General features: G+C 38.9%; 1 protein-coding gene across 2 annotated transcripts in view; it reads left to right on the forward strand.

Moving 5' to 3' along the window:
* Window positions 1-261: 261 nt before the first annotated feature.
* HPRT1 (hypoxanthine phosphoribosyltransferase 1) overlaps window positions 262-20,093 on the forward strand; it is a 38,328-nt gene continuing 18,496 nt past the window's right edge. The window contains exons 1-3 of one of the 2 annotated variants that reach the window (XM_072744782.1): window positions 262-483; window positions 14,110-14,216; window positions 15,803-15,986. In XM_072744782.1, the coding sequence (XP_072600883.1) occupies window positions 457-483; window positions 14,110-14,216; window positions 15,803-15,986 (318 nt within the window). In that variant the 5' untranslated portion in view covers window positions 262-456. Of the gene's footprint in view, window positions 484-640; window positions 669-14,109; window positions 14,217-15,802; window positions 15,987-20,093 lie in introns of those variants that run through there. The other variant, XM_025983189.2, reaches the window with a different exon arrangement.

Below are 20,093 nucleotides of genomic sequence, written 5' to 3' on the forward strand. Positions count from 1 at the left end.
GCCGGGCGAGAGGAGCACGTGGTGACTGCAAGCGGAAGAGCCGGAGCCCAGTTCAGCGCCACTGGGAAGAAGGCGGCGGCAGGTCTGGGAATCCTGGAGCCGGAGGTCCGGCTGGAAGACCCTGGGGAAACGGGACACAGGATGCGCGCTAGGAGTCGCCGCTTCTTCCGGAGGAAAATTCCCACCTCGTGCGCTTGCAAACCCGCAGGCGCCGGCGGAGGCAACCGGGCGGCCTGTGGGCGGAGCCGGGGGCGGGGCGGAGCCGGGGGCGGGGCGGGGCCTGTTAGGCTCGGCTTGGCGGCGGCGGCGGCGGCGGCCTAGAGCGCAACGGCAAGCAAATCTCTCCGCTTTCCCGCGGGTCGCCGCCTTCTGCAGGAGAACCTCCGCCTCCTCTGCTGCAACGCCGGCTTCCTCCCGTTCAGGCTGCCGTCAGCCCCCGCGCCCGCCGGCTTCGTAATGGCGACCCGCAGCCCCAGCGTCGTGGTGAGCAGTTTGGCCCGCCGGGCCGTGGCGGCGGCTGGCGGTCCCTGAGGCGCGCGGCCCGCAGTGCGGCCGCCGGGGCCCGGGGTGGCCCGGGGAAGCCCGGAGGGGCGGGAGGCGGCCGCTGCGTCCCGGCTCGGGCTTTACGTCACGCAGGGCGGCGTGGGAGACGGCTGGCGAGGTGTGGGGTGGGTGCCCCGGGACATCCCAGGCCTGGAGGGCTGCGTGTGGGAGGAGAGGGTGGAAATGGCGTTTTGGTTGACTTGTGCCGCTGGGGAGCGTGCTGCGGGGAGGGGCCCGCCGGCCGTTTGGGGATGATCTGGCGCGCCGCGGGTCGGGGTAGGGGGGCGGATGCGTTTTTTCGGAGAGGCCCTTCTCTAAACTAGGGGTATGCTGCCCAGGTCCTGTGTAGAGGGTCCAGGCATGGAATGACCACATAGGGCACGCAGGGACTGGCATTTGCACCCAGTTCCGCAAATACCATAATGACTGTGCGAATGCGCATTGCCTGGTCGAATCCCCACAGCAACCTTGGTAGCGGTAACCATACCTACCTTTTTGCACACAAGGAAAATACTGAGACGATATTAGGTAATTTTCCCACGGCCCAGAGGTATCCAGGCCTCGAAATCAGATAAGCCTCAATCTGGATCCTATGCTCTTTGATCCTATAGGGACAAAAAATGCGAATCTGGTCCTTACCTTCAAGGACATTCATACCATCATCAATCAGCCTCTCGTATCTTGTCTCCAACCTCATTGGTTCTTTTTGTTTCTCGAACAAACCAAGCTGCATCGCCCCCCCCCCCACCTTTCCGATCATGCTTGCTAAAATGGCCAACACCCCTGCCAAACAGTTAGATGCCTTCGTCTGCATCGTCATCGTCGTCATCGTCATATTATTTTCACAGTTACCAATTACCTGTTGATCGTCTCTCTCATTAATCATAAACTTTATAAGGTCAGGGACCACCACTGTATTCCCAGCACATAGGATGGTGCCTGGCATGTAAGAAATTCTCAGTAATGGTTTGTTAAATGATTAAATTAAATAATTAATCCTTTAAGCCCTTAAAAAGGAAGGATTCTGTTGATATTAGGCAGTGTGACTTAAGGTAAAGACCAATGTTCTTAATGGAGTCAGGCCTGGAATCCTGCTTGTTTGGGCTATTTACTAGCTGTGTGGCCTTGGGTAACTTACGTCACCTTTCTGAGCTAAAGTGTCTTTAATGTATTACTGAGGTGCTAGCTGCCACTTGGTGTTACTGAAAAGATTGTAAGACTGTCTGCAGGCTGAACAACCTTTCCATGGTCCTTGACTGGGAATAGTAATAGTAGCTATCATTGTGTTTACCGATATAGTCCTATTTAGTCCTCAAAACAACCCTGTAACAATAGCATGATTATTTTTTCCAGTTTTATTTATTTATTAGAGAGGGGAGAGGGGGGGAGAGAGCCTCAAGCAGATTCCCTGATAAGCAGGGAGCCTAATGCCACCGGATCCCAGGACTCTTGAGATGAATTAGCATGATTATGACCATTTTACAGACGAGGAATCTTTGAAGCCTCGGAGAGGGTAATTTAACCTCTCACTATACCCACATGGCACATTTATAAAGAGGAACTCAGACTCAAACCTAGGTCTCTCTCAAGAGCCCATGCTTATTAAAATGGTACACTAATAGCGGGTACTCAAAAAATGGTGGGCGCTGTTGTTTTTATTCAGTTGCTGAGGAAGTTAGATATTTTTAACTTTGGAGTATGATGCCTGCCCCAGCACACAGTGAATTATTTTTGTTAGAACTACTAGTTTTGTTTCAACATTAAGATCTTCATTGTGTTTTTGGTTTGCAAATTCCTGTTCCTTTTTTTATTTCCTTCCCAGAAATTGTCTGCATGTTAGTAATAACAAACACTCATATAGTGTTTACTATGTATTGGTTTCTTTTCTAAGCCCTTTACGTATAATTAACTGGTTTGATATTTTTAATTTATTTTTTATTTTTAAATAATTTTTAAATACTTTTTTTTAAAAAAGATTTCATTTATTTGACCGAGAACAAGGTAGCACAAGCAGGGGGAGTGGCAGGGAGAGGGAGAAGCAGGAGCAGGCTCCCTGCTGAGCAGGGAGCCCAACATGGGGCTCTATCCCCAGACCCTGGGATCATGACCTGAGGCAAAGGCAAATGCTTAACCCACTGAGCCACTTAGGTGCCCCGGTTTGATATTTTTATTTTTATTATTTTTTAATATTTATTTGACAGAGAATGAGAGAGCACAAGAAGGGGAAGCAGCAGGTAGAGGGAGAGGAAGAAGCAGGCAACCTGTTCAGGGAGCTTCAGCTCATGACCTGAGCTGAAGGCAGATGCTTAACCAACTGAGCAGGCACCCCATGGTTTGATATTTTTTAAATTTAAAAAGAAATTTATGTGGCTCAGAAAGAGTAAGTAACTTACCCAAGATCACCCAGCAATGCTAGGATTTGAATCTAAGTTATCTGGCCTGAGTCTGCTCTTAACCTCTCCATTTTTAAGTTAGTAGTAACAATAGTAGGTATTTATTTAGTATTTACTATGTCTTAGGCATTGAAGTAAGTATTTTGCAGATATTATCCAGTGTAAACGTCCCAGAGTTACAAAATAGGTTTGCTATGAGGTAGGTAAACACTAGCATGACCTTGGAAGCACAGATGGTGAAGTGACTTGCCTGACATCACAGGTGAAATTGGCCCCCAGATCTGCCTGATACAACCTATGTTGCTTGTATTAAACTGCCAGGGGAAACTTGCACACACATGAACTAAGAACAAGCTTCTGGATTTTTGCACATTAATGTGAAACATCAGATAAACATTATGTGTATATTCTGTCTTCTGAATTTCAGGATGGTAGTGCTAGATGTGTAATGTACTACCCAGTCAACAATTTTCACAGAATTGATAGACTAGTGCAATTTTTTGGGTCCACAGCCCTATAATTGTTATCAAACAGGGTTTAGACTGACATCAGTCAATGTAGACCAGAATTATTCTCTGTGATCACCAAGAAATGGAACAGTTCGGTTTGGGGGCTTCATTCTGCAAATTGAGTAATGTGACATATGTACTGTAGATTCATCTTAATTGTTTTCTGTCCATTGTTGGTATCTGAATATTGCAGAAAGTCCATAGACAGGAATTGGGAAAAGGGCAAAAAGACCAACCAGATCAGCAGAGAAGAGGGGTCTTGGGAACTTTCTTTTAGCTTTCTTATAGTTCATCAGGTAGTAACTGGGCCATTTCATGTGAAGAGATGCTAAAAATGCACTTAGCCTTCTTTCTGTAATTTTATCCTGTGTGGATTCAGTAAGACTCATAGGCTGTAAAAGTGTCAACCACCTTTGTTAATAGAGAGACTCCATTGTTACTTTGCCACCAAATTACTAACATTTAGAATAAGTTGCTGCTAATAAGAATTCATACAAACTTGGAATTGCTATGGAACTACTCTCTTTAACAGTGTGCTTCTGATAATTGATAGGTATATATTTTTTTGTTCAGAATGCACATGGTTATTATTCCACTATGCACACTAATCAAAGGAAAGATCATAGTGTAGGATAAATTCATGTATTTGCACATATAGTAGTTATAGGCCGACCTACTTAGGAGCAGCTAATAATTTACCCCTGGGTTGAATAATTAAGAGTGTTGATTTTAGGGGTGTCTGGGTGGCTCGTCAGTTGAATGTCCAGCTCTTGATTTTGGCTCCAGTCATGATCTCAGGGTCCTGCATCAGGCTCCCCACTCAGTGGGGAGTCTGCTTAGGGATTCTCTCTCTGTCTCCCTCTCTGCACCTCCATTTAAAATAAATAAATAAAAATTTAAAAAAATGCTGATTTTAACTCTTATAACCCTTAGATTCTTATAAATCTTTTAATTCCTTTACCTCTAGAAGGGAGAGCAAGCAATTTATATATGTAATTTATTTGTAAGACGGATATAAAATTGGAAGATAAACATACTGCTAGCTTAAATTATTTTCACATTAAGAATTATGTGTATTGGGGATCCCTGGGTGGCTCAGCGGTTTAGCACCTGCCTTTGGCCCAGGGCACGATCCTAGAGTCCCGAGATCAAGTCCCACATCGGCTCCCGGCATGGAGCCTGCTTCTCCCTCTGCCTGTGTCTCTGCCTCTCTCTCTATGTCTATCATAAATAAATAAATAAATAAATAAATCTTTTTAAAAAAGAATTATGTATATCAATGATTCATAGTTTTGGTTTTATGATACCCTGGGTTATCACAGATTATTCCAAGGGGATGGCATATACTTTACTTTGGTGTTCTTTAAGAATTTTAATTTATTTTTGAATTTTTTAAGAATTTTAAAGTATCTGAATATAAAAGGTAGAAATATACTACCCAGCAGTTTCTGTACATTCTAGAAGCTTGGAATTGTTGATTACTAGGAATAAAATAAAATATATTTTATCTATTAATCATACATCTTTTAATTCACATTTTAAGCTCATTTTAAGACTTACTTCCATTTGATCTGGTCTGGAACCACAAACATTGGTATTTTTTGACCACAAAAAACTTAAGCAATCCTAGTTACAGATGATGAATTGATGTTGCTAGTGTTATCTTAGGTTGAGTTAATTTCCTTGCCTGCTGTAATTGTAGATAATATATTTTTTTAATTAGAAATTTTATGTGCAAAAAATATTTTAATGTGCAAACCACAAAAATTTTCAATGTGAAAATCATTATTATACATTGACACACATAATTATTAAGAATCTGTGATGCCAGTTTTACTGGGAAGTAAAATTATTTTGGTCATCTATTATAGCAGAAGTATTGACTATGATTCTAGACAAATGGTAGATGCTGATATTACATTTTTCAATAATCTTACATATTAATGAAAGTACCTTGTAGAGTTTACCTTTAATAAGTGTATTACACATAGGTTAGAATTTGAGAGCTGTGTTTTAAAGCTTGAGGAGATATGGTCAGATTTCTGAACTGCCTGAGTAAAATGGTAAGTAACTCAGAGCTATTAGTAACCTATTCTTTGATTTCCAGTTCAGCCAGAAATGGCCATAGTGGGAACATTGGATCTGGAGAGAAACCATTTTCATTTGTTTACCTCCAAAGGGCTCCCCAAATATTTTTGGGTTGGGCTCTTTCCAAAGCCATCCAGAATCTTCTTTGTGATCTACTTTAGCCATTTTATGTCAAGTTCTTGTTATGGACTGAATAATAGCCATTCCTGCCCAAATTCATATGCTGAAACCCTAACGGCCAGTGTGTGGTAGGTATTTGGTGGGGCCTTTGGGAGGTAATTAGGAGTAGATGAGGTCATGAGGTTGGGGTCCTGGTCATTTAAGAAAAGACACCAAAGATTCCCTCCCCCACCCTCCACTGTGCACATAGCTAGGAGAAAGTAGCTGCCTACAAGCCAAGAGGAGAGGCCTCAGAATGAAAACTACTTTGCCAGCATCTTGATCTTGGACTTCCCAGCCTCCAGAACTGTAAAAAATAAATTACTGCTGTTTAAGCCACCCAGTCAGTGGTATTTTGTTAGGGCAGCTCCAGCAGACTAATACAGTTTTTTTGAGAAGGTGTTGGTGACAACCATGTGCTTAGACATGCAACACCAAGTCACCAATAATAAAACGTGATTTACACTCATACAGAAATGTGATACATTCATCATCAACTATTGCCTAGTTGATTTAGAAGGCTGTACTGATTCAGTATCAGAGACCTGCCAGTCACTTTTACTCGGTTTACAACCTGGGCAACAGAATATAATGACTACTTTAAGCTTGATATTGCTTTAAGGGGAGTCATTGGTATTGGGTTCCAGGTTTGCATTTAGTGTGTATATAACTGCTCTTGATAATCACAGATTTGTGGGCTTGTCAAATTAGATTCAGGTACCAAAAACAAATTAGATTCAGGTACAAATGATAGGCTTTGTTGTGCTGTGTAGATGTGTGTGTGTATGTATGTCTTTTCTACTAGATTATGAGCTCTTTGAGGGCTCTAAATTGAAAATCATCTTTGTATCCCCCTACAAAATTTATTGCACAGTGCCTTAAAGTGGATGCTGAATGCATTTTTATGTAATTTAATATATTGCAATCCCTTCCTAGCAAAGCAGCCACTGGATGGTTAACTATCATATCAAATGAGGTTAATAGCAGATAGTAACCAATATCAGGTGGGATACGTAGGAGTTTATAAGATTAAAGGCCACCAAGTATATTTCTGTCTAGCTCTTGTGGAGATTGAGGTTATTGGACCTGTTTAATATGAAGCTTTGGTGTTTGGGATGAATAAAAATAAGTTCCTGTTCATTGAATTTTATCTTATTTTATTTCTTAATAGTGATGCTCTCTTAAACTCCCACAGTGCTTCACCGATTTCTTTTTCATAGCGCTTTAACACTGTCTTATGGTTATTCATGTACATGTCATGTCTTCTATACTGTAAACTCTTTGAGGGTAGCTATATCAGATTTGTCTAATCCTCTCTATTATGTACAACATAGTAGACTCTCAATAAATATTTGAGTATTAGTAACAAGAATACAGGTTCTGGATAAGGTTGTCACCATTTTAAAATTAGTATTCTAATATTTAGTCATTATATGTGGATTTAAAAGACTTGGACTTTTCATTAAATGTAAAATTGGGAAAAGTAATGTTGGCGCCTTGTCATCACTTAAATAAATTGCTCTGTATTTGACTTTATATTTGAAATATCTATAAGTAGGTATAATAATATAACAAACCCTCATATACCCATTGCCCAGTTCTGACAACCAACTTCCTATGGCCAGTCATATATTTCTTAAATTAGGACCCCCATAAATATACTTCATTTGTTTATAGTGAATTCTAGCACAGTTATGAATTCATGCCTAAAATACCTCAAGCAATGTAAGTTTTAAGAATTTTTCTTTTTGCCTTTTGAGAATAGTTATATTAACATGTTTTTCTATGCTTGAAAGAACAAATCAACTCTTTTAAAAGTTTTATTGCTTTTTTTTAAATTCCAGTATAGTTAATATAAAGTGTTACATTAGTTTCAGGTGTACAGTATAGTGATTTAACAATTCTTTTTTTAAAAATTTTTAAAGATTTATTTATTTATTTATTTATTCATTCATTCATTCATTCATTCATTCATGAGAAACGCAGAGACAGAGAGAGGCAGAGACACAGGCAGAGGGAGAAGCAGGCCCCACATAGGGAGCCTGATGTGGGACTCCATCCCAGGTCTCCAGGATCATGCCCTGGGCCGAAAGCAGACGCTCAACCGCTGAGCCACCCAGGCAGGCATCCTGTGATTTAACAATTCTGTACGTTACTCAGTGCTCATCACATTAAGTGTACTCTTAATCCCCATCACCTATTTCCCCCATCCTCCCTCCCACCAACCTCTCCTCTAGTAACCATCAGTTTGTTCTTTATAGTAAATAGTCTTTTTCTTGGTTTGTCTCTCTTTTTTTCCTGTTTTCTTAAATTCCACATGAGTGAAATCACATGATATTTATCTTTCTCTGACTTTCAGTTAGCGCATACTCTCTAACTCCGTCCATGTTGTTGCAAATGGCAATATTTCATTCTTTTTATGGCTGAATAGTTTTCCATTGTTTGTGTACACACACACACACACACACACACACACACTACATTTTCTTTATTCATCAACCGATGGACACTTGGGTTGCTTCCGTAGTTTGACTATTATAAATAATGCTGCCCTAAGCATAGCGGTACCTATGTCCCTTTGAATTAGTGTTTTTGTATTCTTTGGGTAAATACCCAGTGGTGTGATTGCTGAATCGTAGGGTAGTTCTATTTTTAACTTTTTGAGGAACCTCCATACTGTCTTCCACAGTGACTGCACCAATTTCCATTCCCTCCCGCAGTGCAAGAGGGTAGGGTTTCTCCACATCCTTGCCAACACCTGTTGTTTCTTGTGTTTTTGAGTTTAGCCATTCTGACAGATATGAGGTGATATCCCATTGTAATTTTGACTGCATTTACCTGATGATGAGTGATGTTGAGCATCTTTTCATGTGTCTGTTGGCCATCTGTATGTCTTTGGAGAAGTGTCTGTTTATGTCTTCTGCCCATTTTTTAATTGGATTGTTTTTTGGGTGTTGAGTCAATTTTTTTTATGTATTTGAGTACTACCCTTTATTGGATATGTCATTTGCAAATATCTTCTCCCATTCAATAGGTTTTCTTTTAGTTTTGTTGATTATTTCCTTTGCTGAGTAGAAGCTTTTTATTTTGATGTACTTCCAATAGTTTATTTTTTTTATTTTTTTTTTAAATTTTATTTTTACTTTTTTAATTTTTATTTATTTATGATAGTCATACAGAGAGAGAGAAACAGGCAGAGACACAGGCAGAGGGAGAAGCAGGCTCCATGCACCGGGAGCCTGATGTGGGATTCGATCCCGGGTCTCCAGGATCGCGCCCTGGGCCAAAGGCAGGCGCCAAACCGCTGCGCCACCCAGGGATCCCCATATTTTTGCTTTTCTTTCCCTTGCCTCAAGAGACATATCTAGAAAAATACTGCTATGGCCTATGTTGGAGAAATTACTGCCTATGTTCTCTTCTAGGATTTTTATCGTTTCGGGTCGTACATTTAGGTCTTTAATCCATTTTGACTTTATTTTTGTGAATGGTGTAGGAAAATGGTCCAGTTTCATTCTTTTGCATGTTGTTGTCCAGTTTTCCCAGCGCCATTTGTTGAAGACACTGTCTTTTTCCCATTGAATATTCTTTCCTGCTTTGTTGAAAATTAAGACCATATAATCATGAGTTTGTTGCTGGGCCTTTTATCCTGTTCTGTTGATCTGTTTGTCTATTTTTGTGCCAGTACGATACTGATTTGATTACTACAGCTTCCTAGTATAACTTGAAATCTGGAATTGTGATAGCTCCAGCTTTTTTAAAATTCCTTTTTCTTCTCGCATTGCTGTGGCTAGGACTTCCATTGGTGAGAGTGGACATCCTCATCTTGTTCATGATCTTAGGAGGGAAGTTCTCAGTTTTTCACCATTGAGTGTACTGTTGTGAGTTTTTCATATATGGCCTTTCTTATGTTTATGTATGTTTCCTCTAAGCATATTTTGTTGAGGAATTTTATCATGAATGGTTGTTGTACTTTGTCAGATGCTTTGTCTGAATCTGTTGAAATGATCATATGGTGTTTATCCTTTCTCTTACTGATGTGATCTTTTATATTGATTGATTGGCAAATATTGGACCACCTTTGGCATCCCAGGAATAAATCTCACTTGATCATGGTGAATGATTTTTTTTAATGTATTGTTGGATTTGGTTTGCTAATATTTTGCTGAGGAATTTTGCATGTATCTTCGTTACAGATATTGGCTTGTAGTTCTCTTTTTATATAGTATCTTTATCTGGTTTTAGCATCAGGGTGGTACCAGCCTCATAGAATGAATTTGGGTTTTCCTTCTTCTTCTATTTATTTTGGAATAGTTTGAGAAAAATCAGTATTAACTCTTCTTTAAATGTTTGGTAGAATTCATCTGTGAAGGCATCTGGTTCTGGACTTTTTGTTTATTGGGAGTTTTTTGATTAGTGATTCAATTTCATTGCTGGTCATCGGTCTCTTCAAATTTTCTATTACTTCCTGATCTGGTTTTGGGAGGTTACTTACATCTAGAAATTTATCCATTTCTTCTATTTGTTGCCTATTTGTTGTCCTATTTGTTGCCATATAGTGTTTCATAATATTCTCTCATAATCACAAATCAACCCCCTCCCTTTTGTTTTTAAAGCAGGCTTCACACTGGGCAGGGCTTGAACTCATGACCTGAGCTGAGATTAAGAGTCGGACACTTAACCTTCTGAGCCACCCAGGTGCCACATAAGTCAGCCCGTTGACATTAAATGTGATCTATACATCTAATAGGATTGATTGAAAGTAAGAACTTCTGAATTAGAAGTTAATTTGGTGTTTTGATAGAGATAGAATTCCTGTTTTAGTGTGCATCCCAGCTGTTTCTGTCTATAGCAGCCTGCGTGTCTGGGATGAAATCTGGGCAGAAGTCACATCGGCTTTGATTGAGACAAACCAGACTCTCGAAGTTCTTAGGCTGCCTGCAAAACCTGTAGCTGTGCACTGAGCTACGTCCACAGAAGCTGTAGTCTTTAAGTCTTTACAATTGTTGCATGTTTCAAAGAGTCCTGGGTGGGTCCTGATTTATGCTTGTGCAGAAGCAGTGAGGACCTAGGAGCAGGTGCTGAGTAAGCTCCAGGGAAGCCATTTTGATGCTCTGGATCTTTTTAGTGTTAAAGCACTAGGAAATGGTACCTTTTCATTCTTGTCAGGTAATAGCAGATACAGCCTGATGAGCTAGATGTGGATGTTTATCCTCTTATCCTACAGGATCTAGCAAGGTCTGTCTTTTCCCAAAGCTTGAACTAAATTTCAGTTTATAAAATTTACAAAAGTCATACTTGATTGTTATATTCTTGGAAAAAACTCCTCTAAGTGACACGAATGTCCCATTTCCATTCTTTTTGTAGTAAATGTGTTCTGAAATACGCATGATGTGAATGTTGAGCAGATTATGTTAGCACTTCATCTTAGAGGGTCTGGTATAATCTTCCCCCGCCCAAATAGAATTTTTCTTGCTTTGTGTGAAAGTAATACATGTTTGTTTAAAAGCAAATCAGGGGATCCCTGGTGGCTCAGTGGTTTAGTGCCTGCCTTTGGCCCAGGGCGCAATCCTGGAGTCCCGGGATCGAGTCCCACGTCAGACTCCCAGCATGGAGCCTGCTTCTCCCTCCTCCTGTGTCTCTGCCCCTCTTTCTCTCTCTCTCTCTCTCTCTCTCTCTCTATCATAAATAAATAAAGAAATCTTAAAAAAAATAAAAGCAAATCAATGTTGACTTCCAGCCGCCCTCAGACCAGCTGCCAAGTGAGTGCCTTTGCATCACCTGCCACCAGGCCATGCCCATGAGCGTGTCCGGGTCCATCCACTTGGATCACTGCCAGCTTCCTGGCCATATGCACAGGTGGACAAGATAGTACCTAAAATTCTACTCAATTCTGAGGAATTCAAAACAGCTTTTGGGACTGAAAAAGTGACAACACAAACCTCAGCCTTCTCAGAATATAATTATGAATTCTGTAGATAATATAAATATTAAATATGTATTTTAAAATTTTACTGAAAGCCAAGATGCCTATCCTTAAGCAACTAATACAGTGCTGACTGAAAAGTGCTCACAGTAGATATTAGCGATACATTGACATGTGATTATGGTTTGGCCAATATTTCTCGAAAACTGCCCAAACTCCTAGCATCAGTTTCTTGAATGTGATTTGGAAGATATTTAGTCTTGAATATCATGTGAGGTGTAGAGTATTTAAATCTGGTTTATTTCTTTTTTTAAGATTTTATTTGTTTATTCATGAGACACACAGAGAGAGACAGAGACACAGGCAGAGGGAGAAGCAGGCTCCCTGTAGGGAGCCCGATGTGGGATTCGATCCCGGGTCTCCAGGATCACACCCTGGGCTAAAGGCAGGCACTAAATATGCTGAGCCACCCTGGGATCCCCCTGGTTTATTTGTTTGAATGAATTTTAAACATAATGGCAAGTGAGAATTATAAATCAACTATGATTTTCATTTATTTATTTTAGATTTTATTTATTTATTCATGAGAGACAGAGAGAGGCAGAGACACAGGCAGAGGGAGAAGCTGGCTCCATGCAAGGAGCCTGAGGGACTCGATCCTGGGTCTCCAGGACCACGCCCTGGGCTGAAGGCGGCGCTAAACCGCTAAGCCACCGAGGCTGCCCTCAACTATGATTTTTAAAAAAGTGAAATTGACAATGAAAACAAAGGCCATGTCAGTATTAAAGTGTGCGGTGCAGCAAGTATCCCCTTATAGTTGACCACTGTTTGGTATATTCTCCTCCATAGCCACCCTTCCTTCTTGTTACTCCTTCCTTTTTTCCTCCTTTCCTTCCTCCCCCCTTCCCCTCCTCACTTCTTGCTTTTATTTTGTTGTATTACAATTTTTGTTTGTAAATTTTATTGTAATACATCTTTAAAAATATCCCCATACTTTTTATATGTATTTAAAAAAACACATAATACCACAAATAGTTTACAAGAAAGACTACTAATTTCTTAAAAAGCAATATATATACTCAATGAAGAAAATGTGGAATATACACTCTAAAGAAATAAAATTGCTGTAACTCTTCTCGAAATAATAGTTTTTATTATATTTTTTTCTATATGCATAGGTACATATATAATACTTATAAAATTATAATCATTGTACATTTTATCACCACAGGTACCACATCGATATTATTAAATACTTTGTATGCTGGGTACTCGGCATACAAAGACAACCAATATATGGTTCTACTTAAACAATCTTGGAGTATCTGCTATGAAGGCACGTCATGAATTGATTATAAAAATTTCAGACTTCTAACAAGCTTGGGTTTTTAAGAAATCACTTAGCTTTTTAGGTGACCCCCCCCCCCATGAGGTGAGAGAGGCTGGATTTGAGGTGAGGAACAGCAGCTTTTGTTCAGTGTGACATTTTAGCTTGTTAGACTACAGTATATTAAAATTATTTTCTACAGCATATTAAAATTTGTTTTGATTTTATTAAATTCAGTTTGCCAGAATATAATAATAACACCCATTGCTCACCTCGTCATGTGACCTCCTTAATGCCCGTCACCCCATTCCCCTCCCTCCCCTTCTACAACCCTTTGTTTCCCAGAGTTAGGAGTCTCTCATGATTTATCTTCCTCTCTAATTTTTCACCACTCAGTTTCCCCCCTTCCCTTATGATCTCTTTCATTATTTCTTATATTCCATATATGAGTGAAACCATATGATAATTGTCTTTCTCAGATTGACTTATTTCACTCAACATAATACCCTCCAGTTTCACCCATGTCAAGTGTAAATGGTAGGTATTCATCTTTTCTGATGGCTATAAATTTTTTTTTACTAAAATTTCAAACTTAAAAGTGAAGAGAATAGTAAAATGAATCCCCATGTCCTCATCACTCATGTTTAAAATGTTATCGAGATTTTGCCGCATTTGTCTTAACTCTTTAAAGTTTTTTGTTTTCTCTTTGCTGAACTAAAGGAAATTTCATATCCTGCCATTTTACATCTATAGTCTTAACTGTCTCTAAAACATAATGTTGATTTCTTATATAACTGTTAATTCATGATCATACCTACAAAGTTTACAGAAAGTTCTCGAAGTGTCATACCTAAATTGCTCTTATAAGCTAAGGTGTTTTTTTTTTTAAGATTTTATTTATTCATTCATGAGAAACACAGAGAGAGAGAGGGAGGCAGAGACACAGGCAGAGGGAGAAGCAGGCCCCATGCAGGGAGCCTGATGTGGGACTCCATCCAGGGTCTCCAGGATCACACCCTGGGCTGAAGGTGGCGCTAAACCACTGAGCCACCCGGGTTGCCCTAAGCTAAGGTTTTTTAACATCTAAAGTCAATCCTGGAAAAAAATAAAATAAAATAAAGTCAATCCTGTAATGCTGTCATTGAAATGGTCCTATTTCTTTTTCAGATTAGTGATGATGAACCAGGTTATGACCTAGATTTATTTTGTATACCTCATCATTACGCTGAGGATTTGGAAAAAGTGTTTATTCCTCATGGACTAATTATGGACAGGTTAGTAAGATCTTCAATTGAAGTTTTTGGGTTTCTCTTCTATTAATTTCAGGTGTCCGCAAGTGTTTCAAGTAGTTGATATTTGAACATAAACTAGGCCAACTTGTCAAATAATAGATGTTTTCTATATTAGAGCCCTCTTTACAAACAAGGTATAGAGAGAGCTTACTAATTACCCAGTGTAAGTCATGGTATACTGGGAATCTGTAGGGAGTAGAATAAAGTACACTGAAGGGAGATTGGAGGAATGAACTCTAGTCACAGTCTTTGATTACTCAACCCTGAACAGGGTAATGGGCTGGGGCTAGATCACATGAAGGGAAGGTCATATTTTGATTAGTATGCATATCTAGCTTGAAAATATCCCCTTAACTGAATTGCAGTGAAATCCCTAACTTGGTATTTGAATGCTTGCCTTGTATGTCTGGCTATTTAGTTTTTGATTTTAAGATTATAGTATCAGTACATGTGTGTTGTAAAATATTCTAAGGATTGAGGCTATAAATGAGTAAAGTAGGGTTCTCTCCTCTTCAGCCTCCTTTATACAATCCTTCCCTCCACAATGGTTATGCACATACACTGTGTGCAGATATACGTATAGTTAACTCTTGAACAACATGGGGGTTAGGCACGCCGACATCCATGCAGTCAAAATGTGTGTATATAACTCTTGACTCCCTCCAAAACTTAACTACTGATAGCCTACTGTTGACCAGAAGACTCACCAATAACATAAACAGTCGATTAGCACACACTCTGTATGTTATATGTATTCTATCCTGTATTCTTACAACCAAGTAAGCTAGAGAAAAGAGTATGTTTTTAAGAAAATCATAAGGAAGAGAAAATACATTACATATGGTACTGTATTTATTTTAAAAAATCCCTATGTAAGAGGGCTTGTGCAGTTCAAACATCGACTGTACATATTTTAACACACAGGTAGGTACTATCATAGAGGTCTGAATTTTATTGGACATTTTTTCATATTAGTATATTTAGAGCTGTATTGTGTATTTCGAAGGTTGCATAACATTCCATTTTCTGACCATACCATAATTTATTTAAGCAGTTCTTTATTGATGGACATGCAGGATATCTTCATTATTTTGCTTTTACAGAGTAGAATGTCTTCTTACACGTGTTTGGGCACTTGCTTCAACTTTATCCACAGGGAAATTCTGGGTTAAGGGGAAGATATTTATTGAATGTTTTGATACTGCCAGATTATCCCAAAAGGTTACTGTAATTTATACTCCTAGTGATATATGAGAATGCTCTTTTTTTTTTTACAATTACTTATAAGGTATATTATCAGGAAAATTTAATTTAGTCAGAATTTGTCAATTTGATATGTGGAAATGGTATTTTAATTTGCATTTTGAAAGTTCATGATAGGTGTTACAGTGTACCTGGTTTTTGAAGACTTTTAAGTTTTTATTTTCACTTTATGAAGCAAGGATATAATTCATGGGGGGCAAAGGATGTGTTTTGTGGAAGTGTAATGCCTAAGGGGGTTGTTATAGAGTTAAATATATTTCTATTATAAGTTAATTTTTGTTAAATTCCTGATTTTATTTCTGTAGGACTGAGCGGCTTGCTCGAGATGTGATGAAGGAAATGGGAGGCCATCACATCGTAGCCCTCTGTGTGCTCAAGGGAGGCTATAAATTCTTTGCTGACCTGCTGGATTATATCAAAGCACTGAACAGAAATAGTGATGGATCCATTCCTATGACTGTAGATTTCATCAGACTGAAGAGCTACTGTGTAAGTATATCTACTCCTGAAACCAATATCGCACTATACGTTAACTAAAATTTAAATAAAGATTATATGTATTATATATATATTTATATATATACATTATATATTATATATTATAATTATATATTATATATACATTATATATATACATATATACTTAAATATATATATACACACATATATATATTATATATATATATATATTTAAGAAAACCATGGCAACTATAGGTTTTCCTGTATGTTTTTGAAGCTCTGCAAACTATACTTACATGTTAATTTCACTTGGTTACAGTGAGATTTTCTAATATATTTTCTACTGCTTTATAGCCAAGTGAATATTGTCTTTTTCAAACTAGTCACCTTGGAGGCTATACACTTGTTTTAAAGGATTTTTAGTTTGGTTTTGTTGCTTGGATATTTTTAAAAACTCCTTTTAGGAGTTGCTGTTAGGACTTGGGAGCTATTTTTGAAATATACTTATTGTTACCAGATATATATCTCCTCTGGAGCTAGATTGATTTGGCGGGGGGGGGGGGGGAGTGGTAAGTCATTTGCAGCTGAGTTTGATAAAGAAGGTGGGTCAGGATTGTTTCCTAGAAAGCCCATGTGGAGTGAAAGCACTGGCACACTGAAGAAACTACTTCTGATACAGTTACTCTGTGTGTGTCACCTGATCTCAGATACTTCAGAATAGTGACACAGTAAGCAATATTGACACTGTGGGATGAGCCATAATCAGTGTGATCTTTACACATGGATTTCATCCTCCATCATTTCTTTGGTCATTGAATGTTTGATTTTTGTGAGTTCGTGCTGTGGTTTGTTTCTGGTTGCATGTTGCCACTGTAGTTCCCGGGAGTTGATTGTTTCCCTCAAAAGTGGGGTTTCTCTTAGCTTCTTTGGGGGTTAGAAAAAATGCCTGCTCTTTGCTGTTTCATAAATCCATATCAGGCATCTCGGTAGCAACTAGCCTTATGTTTATATTTTCCTTGAGAGTAAGACCACATATCTTACATTTAACTTTCAACCTTATTCTCTCAGTTAATCATCCATTTGACCCAAGTTTTTGACCTTTTCCACATTTTCATCAGTCCTATGGGTAACTCGAGAACCATTTAAGATATTTTCCTTATCCCCTTAAAACCTTTTGTGCTCAGATACCATAACATTGCTTTAGACTTATAAGTTCCTTGTAACTTGTCAAAGTCCTGCATGAATTTAAAGAATTGTTTAAATACACAGTTTGGATTTTCACTCGCCAGAAGTTAGTTAGCTGGTTTACACAAAGATTTAATTCTGGTCAGTTTAGCTGCTAGCAGTATAGCTACCAGCCTTTATTGTTGGCTTAGAGTTAAAACAGGTACTTAATGTCCATGGTATGATTTCTTTTTTTGATCTTCTTAAGTGCCTCCCAGCATACACATAACACATAAAAATCAGTCTTGTTACGTTAGGTCTTCTATTTCATTTCTTTGGGATTTGCATAGAATATTCTTTCTTTGAAAGGAAAACTTGTAAAAAAAAATGAAGGGAGTTTAATATGTCCTTTTTAAAAGTATTTTATGGTTATAAGAACAGCTTGAAGCCGTAGAAACACTTGGACCCTTTAATGCCATTTTCTACTTTTAGGTTTTTTCCTGTTAGTTTTAGATCTTAGAGGATTATTTTTTTTTAGGTTAAAGTTATTTATTTGCCCAATTTTATTTTCTAGAAACAAATAAAAATATTAAGTTGAATGGACCACAGGCTTTGGCCAATTTTTCCCCTATATATTTGCTAATATTTTCTCTTTTTTTAAATTTATTTTTTATTAGTGTTCAATTTACCAACATACAGAATAACACCCAGTGCTCATCCCGTCAAGTGCCCCCCTCAGTGCCCGTCACCCATTCACCCCCACCCCCCGCCCTCCTCCCCTTCCACCACCCCTAGTTCGTTTCCCAGAGTTAGGAGTCTTTATGTTCTTTCTCCCTTTCTGATAGTTCCCACACATTTCTTCTCCATTCCCTTATATTCCCTTTCACTATTATTTATATTCCCCAAATGAATGAGACCATATAATGTTTGTCCTTCTCCGACTGACTTACTTCACTCAGCATAATACCCTCCAGTTTCGGGATCCCTGGGTGGCGCAGCGGTTTAGCGCCTGCCTTTGGCCCAGGGCGCGATCCTGGAGACTTGGGATCGAATCCCACGTCGGGCTCCCGGTGCATGGAGCCTGCTTCTCCCTCTGCCTGTGTCTCTGTCTCTCTCTCTCTCTGTGTGACTATCATAAATAAATAAAAATTAAAAAAAAAAATACCCTCCAGTTCCATCCACATTAAAGCAAATGGTGGGTATTTGTCGTTTCTAATGGCTGAGTAATATTCCATTGTATACATAAACCATATCTTCTTTATCCATTCATCTTTCGCTGGACACTGAGGCTCCTTCCACAGTTTGGCTATTGTGGACATTGCTGCTATAAGCATCGGGGTGCAGGTGTCCCGGCGTTTCATCGCATCTGAATCTTTGGGGTAAATCCCCAACAGTGCAATTGCTGGGTCGTAGGGCAGGTCTATTTTTAACTCTTTGAGGAATCTCCACACAGTTTTCCAGAGTGGCTGCACCAGTTCACATTCCCACCAACAGTGTAAGAGGGTTCCCTTTTCTCCGCATCCTCTCCAACATTTGTGGTTTCCTGCCTTGTTAATGTTCCCCATTCTCACTGGTGTGAGGTGGTATCTCATTGTGGTTTTGTGTGGAGGTTCCTCAAAGAGTTATAAATAGACCTGCCCTACGACCCAGCAATTGCACTGTTGGGGATTTACCCCAAAGATTCAGATGCGATGAAATGCCGGGACACCTGCACCCCGATGTTTATAGCAGCAATGTCCACAATAGCCAAACTGTGGAAGGAGCCTCGGTGTCCAGTGAAAGATGAATGGATAAAGATGTGGTTTATGTATACAATGGAATATTACTCAGCCATTAGAAACGACAAATACCCACCATTTGCATCAACGTGGATGGAACTGGAGGGTATTATGCTGAGTGAAGTAAGTCAGTCGGAGAAGGACAAACATTATATAGTCTCCTTCATTTGGGGAATATAAATAATAATGAAAGGGAATATAAGGGAAGGGAGAAGAAATGTGTGGGAAATATCAGCATGTGAAACAGTGCAATTGCTGGGTCATAGGGCAGGATCTTAGAGGATTATTACACTGAACTCCTCAACTGATAAAAAGAATGAAATCTTAAACATAAGCAAAGCAAGTTTTTAGGTTAGTTTTTACATAGAGAAAAATACTATCTGTTCTGTTTTATGTGGAATTCTGTGTGGATTTACTACTAAACAGTAGAAACTAAATCCATATGCTTACTGTTGATTTGAAGTAACATTTCTGCCCCATTTAATCATTCATCAGCTCATCATGGAAAATATTCTCATGTACATATAAAAAAGCCAGGCAACTTAATTTGATAAAATCATAAGAGAGAAATTTAAAATTGTTACAGCATCAGTAACATTGATGGTAGTATAGTTTCACATGCTGATTTTCCCTAGTTTGAAATAGTGAATTAAACATTAACTAATCTGTACTAATCCTAAAGAAGTACTTCATGAACTATTAAATGTTTCTGGAATGTATATAGAGCCACAGCAATATCAACACACACCATTTAGTTTATGTTATATTGTATGTTGCCATCAATTGTAGTATGTTGATTTCAGGGATATTAAAATGTGAGTGTGCATTTTAGAACAGTGAAATGTAGCACTTTATATTCAAAGACCCTTTCTGTCTCTAAGGCTCTGCGATATTCAGAAAAATGAAATGATAAATATGCAAATGTATTTTCTTTCTTGTGAGTTCAATTTTGAAGTACATTTTTAAAAATACTTTATTTATTTATTCATGAGAGACAGAGAGAGAGAGGCAGAGACACAGGCAGAGGGAGAAGTAGGCTCCATTCAGGGAGCTTGATGTGGGACTCGTTCCCGGGACTCCAGGATCACGCCCTGAGCTGAAGGCAGACGCTCAACTGCTGAGCCACCCAGGCATCACATGAAGTACATTTTTTAAAAAATAATCTTTTTCATCATAAAAAAATGAAGCCTCAGGA

Source organism: Vulpes vulpes, chromosome X (genome assembly GCF_048418805.1).
Source record: "Vulpes vulpes isolate BD-2025 chromosome X, VulVul3, whole genome shotgun sequence".
In the NCBI taxonomy this organism is placed as follows: domain Eukaryota; kingdom Metazoa; phylum Chordata; class Mammalia; order Carnivora; family Canidae; genus Vulpes; species Vulpes vulpes.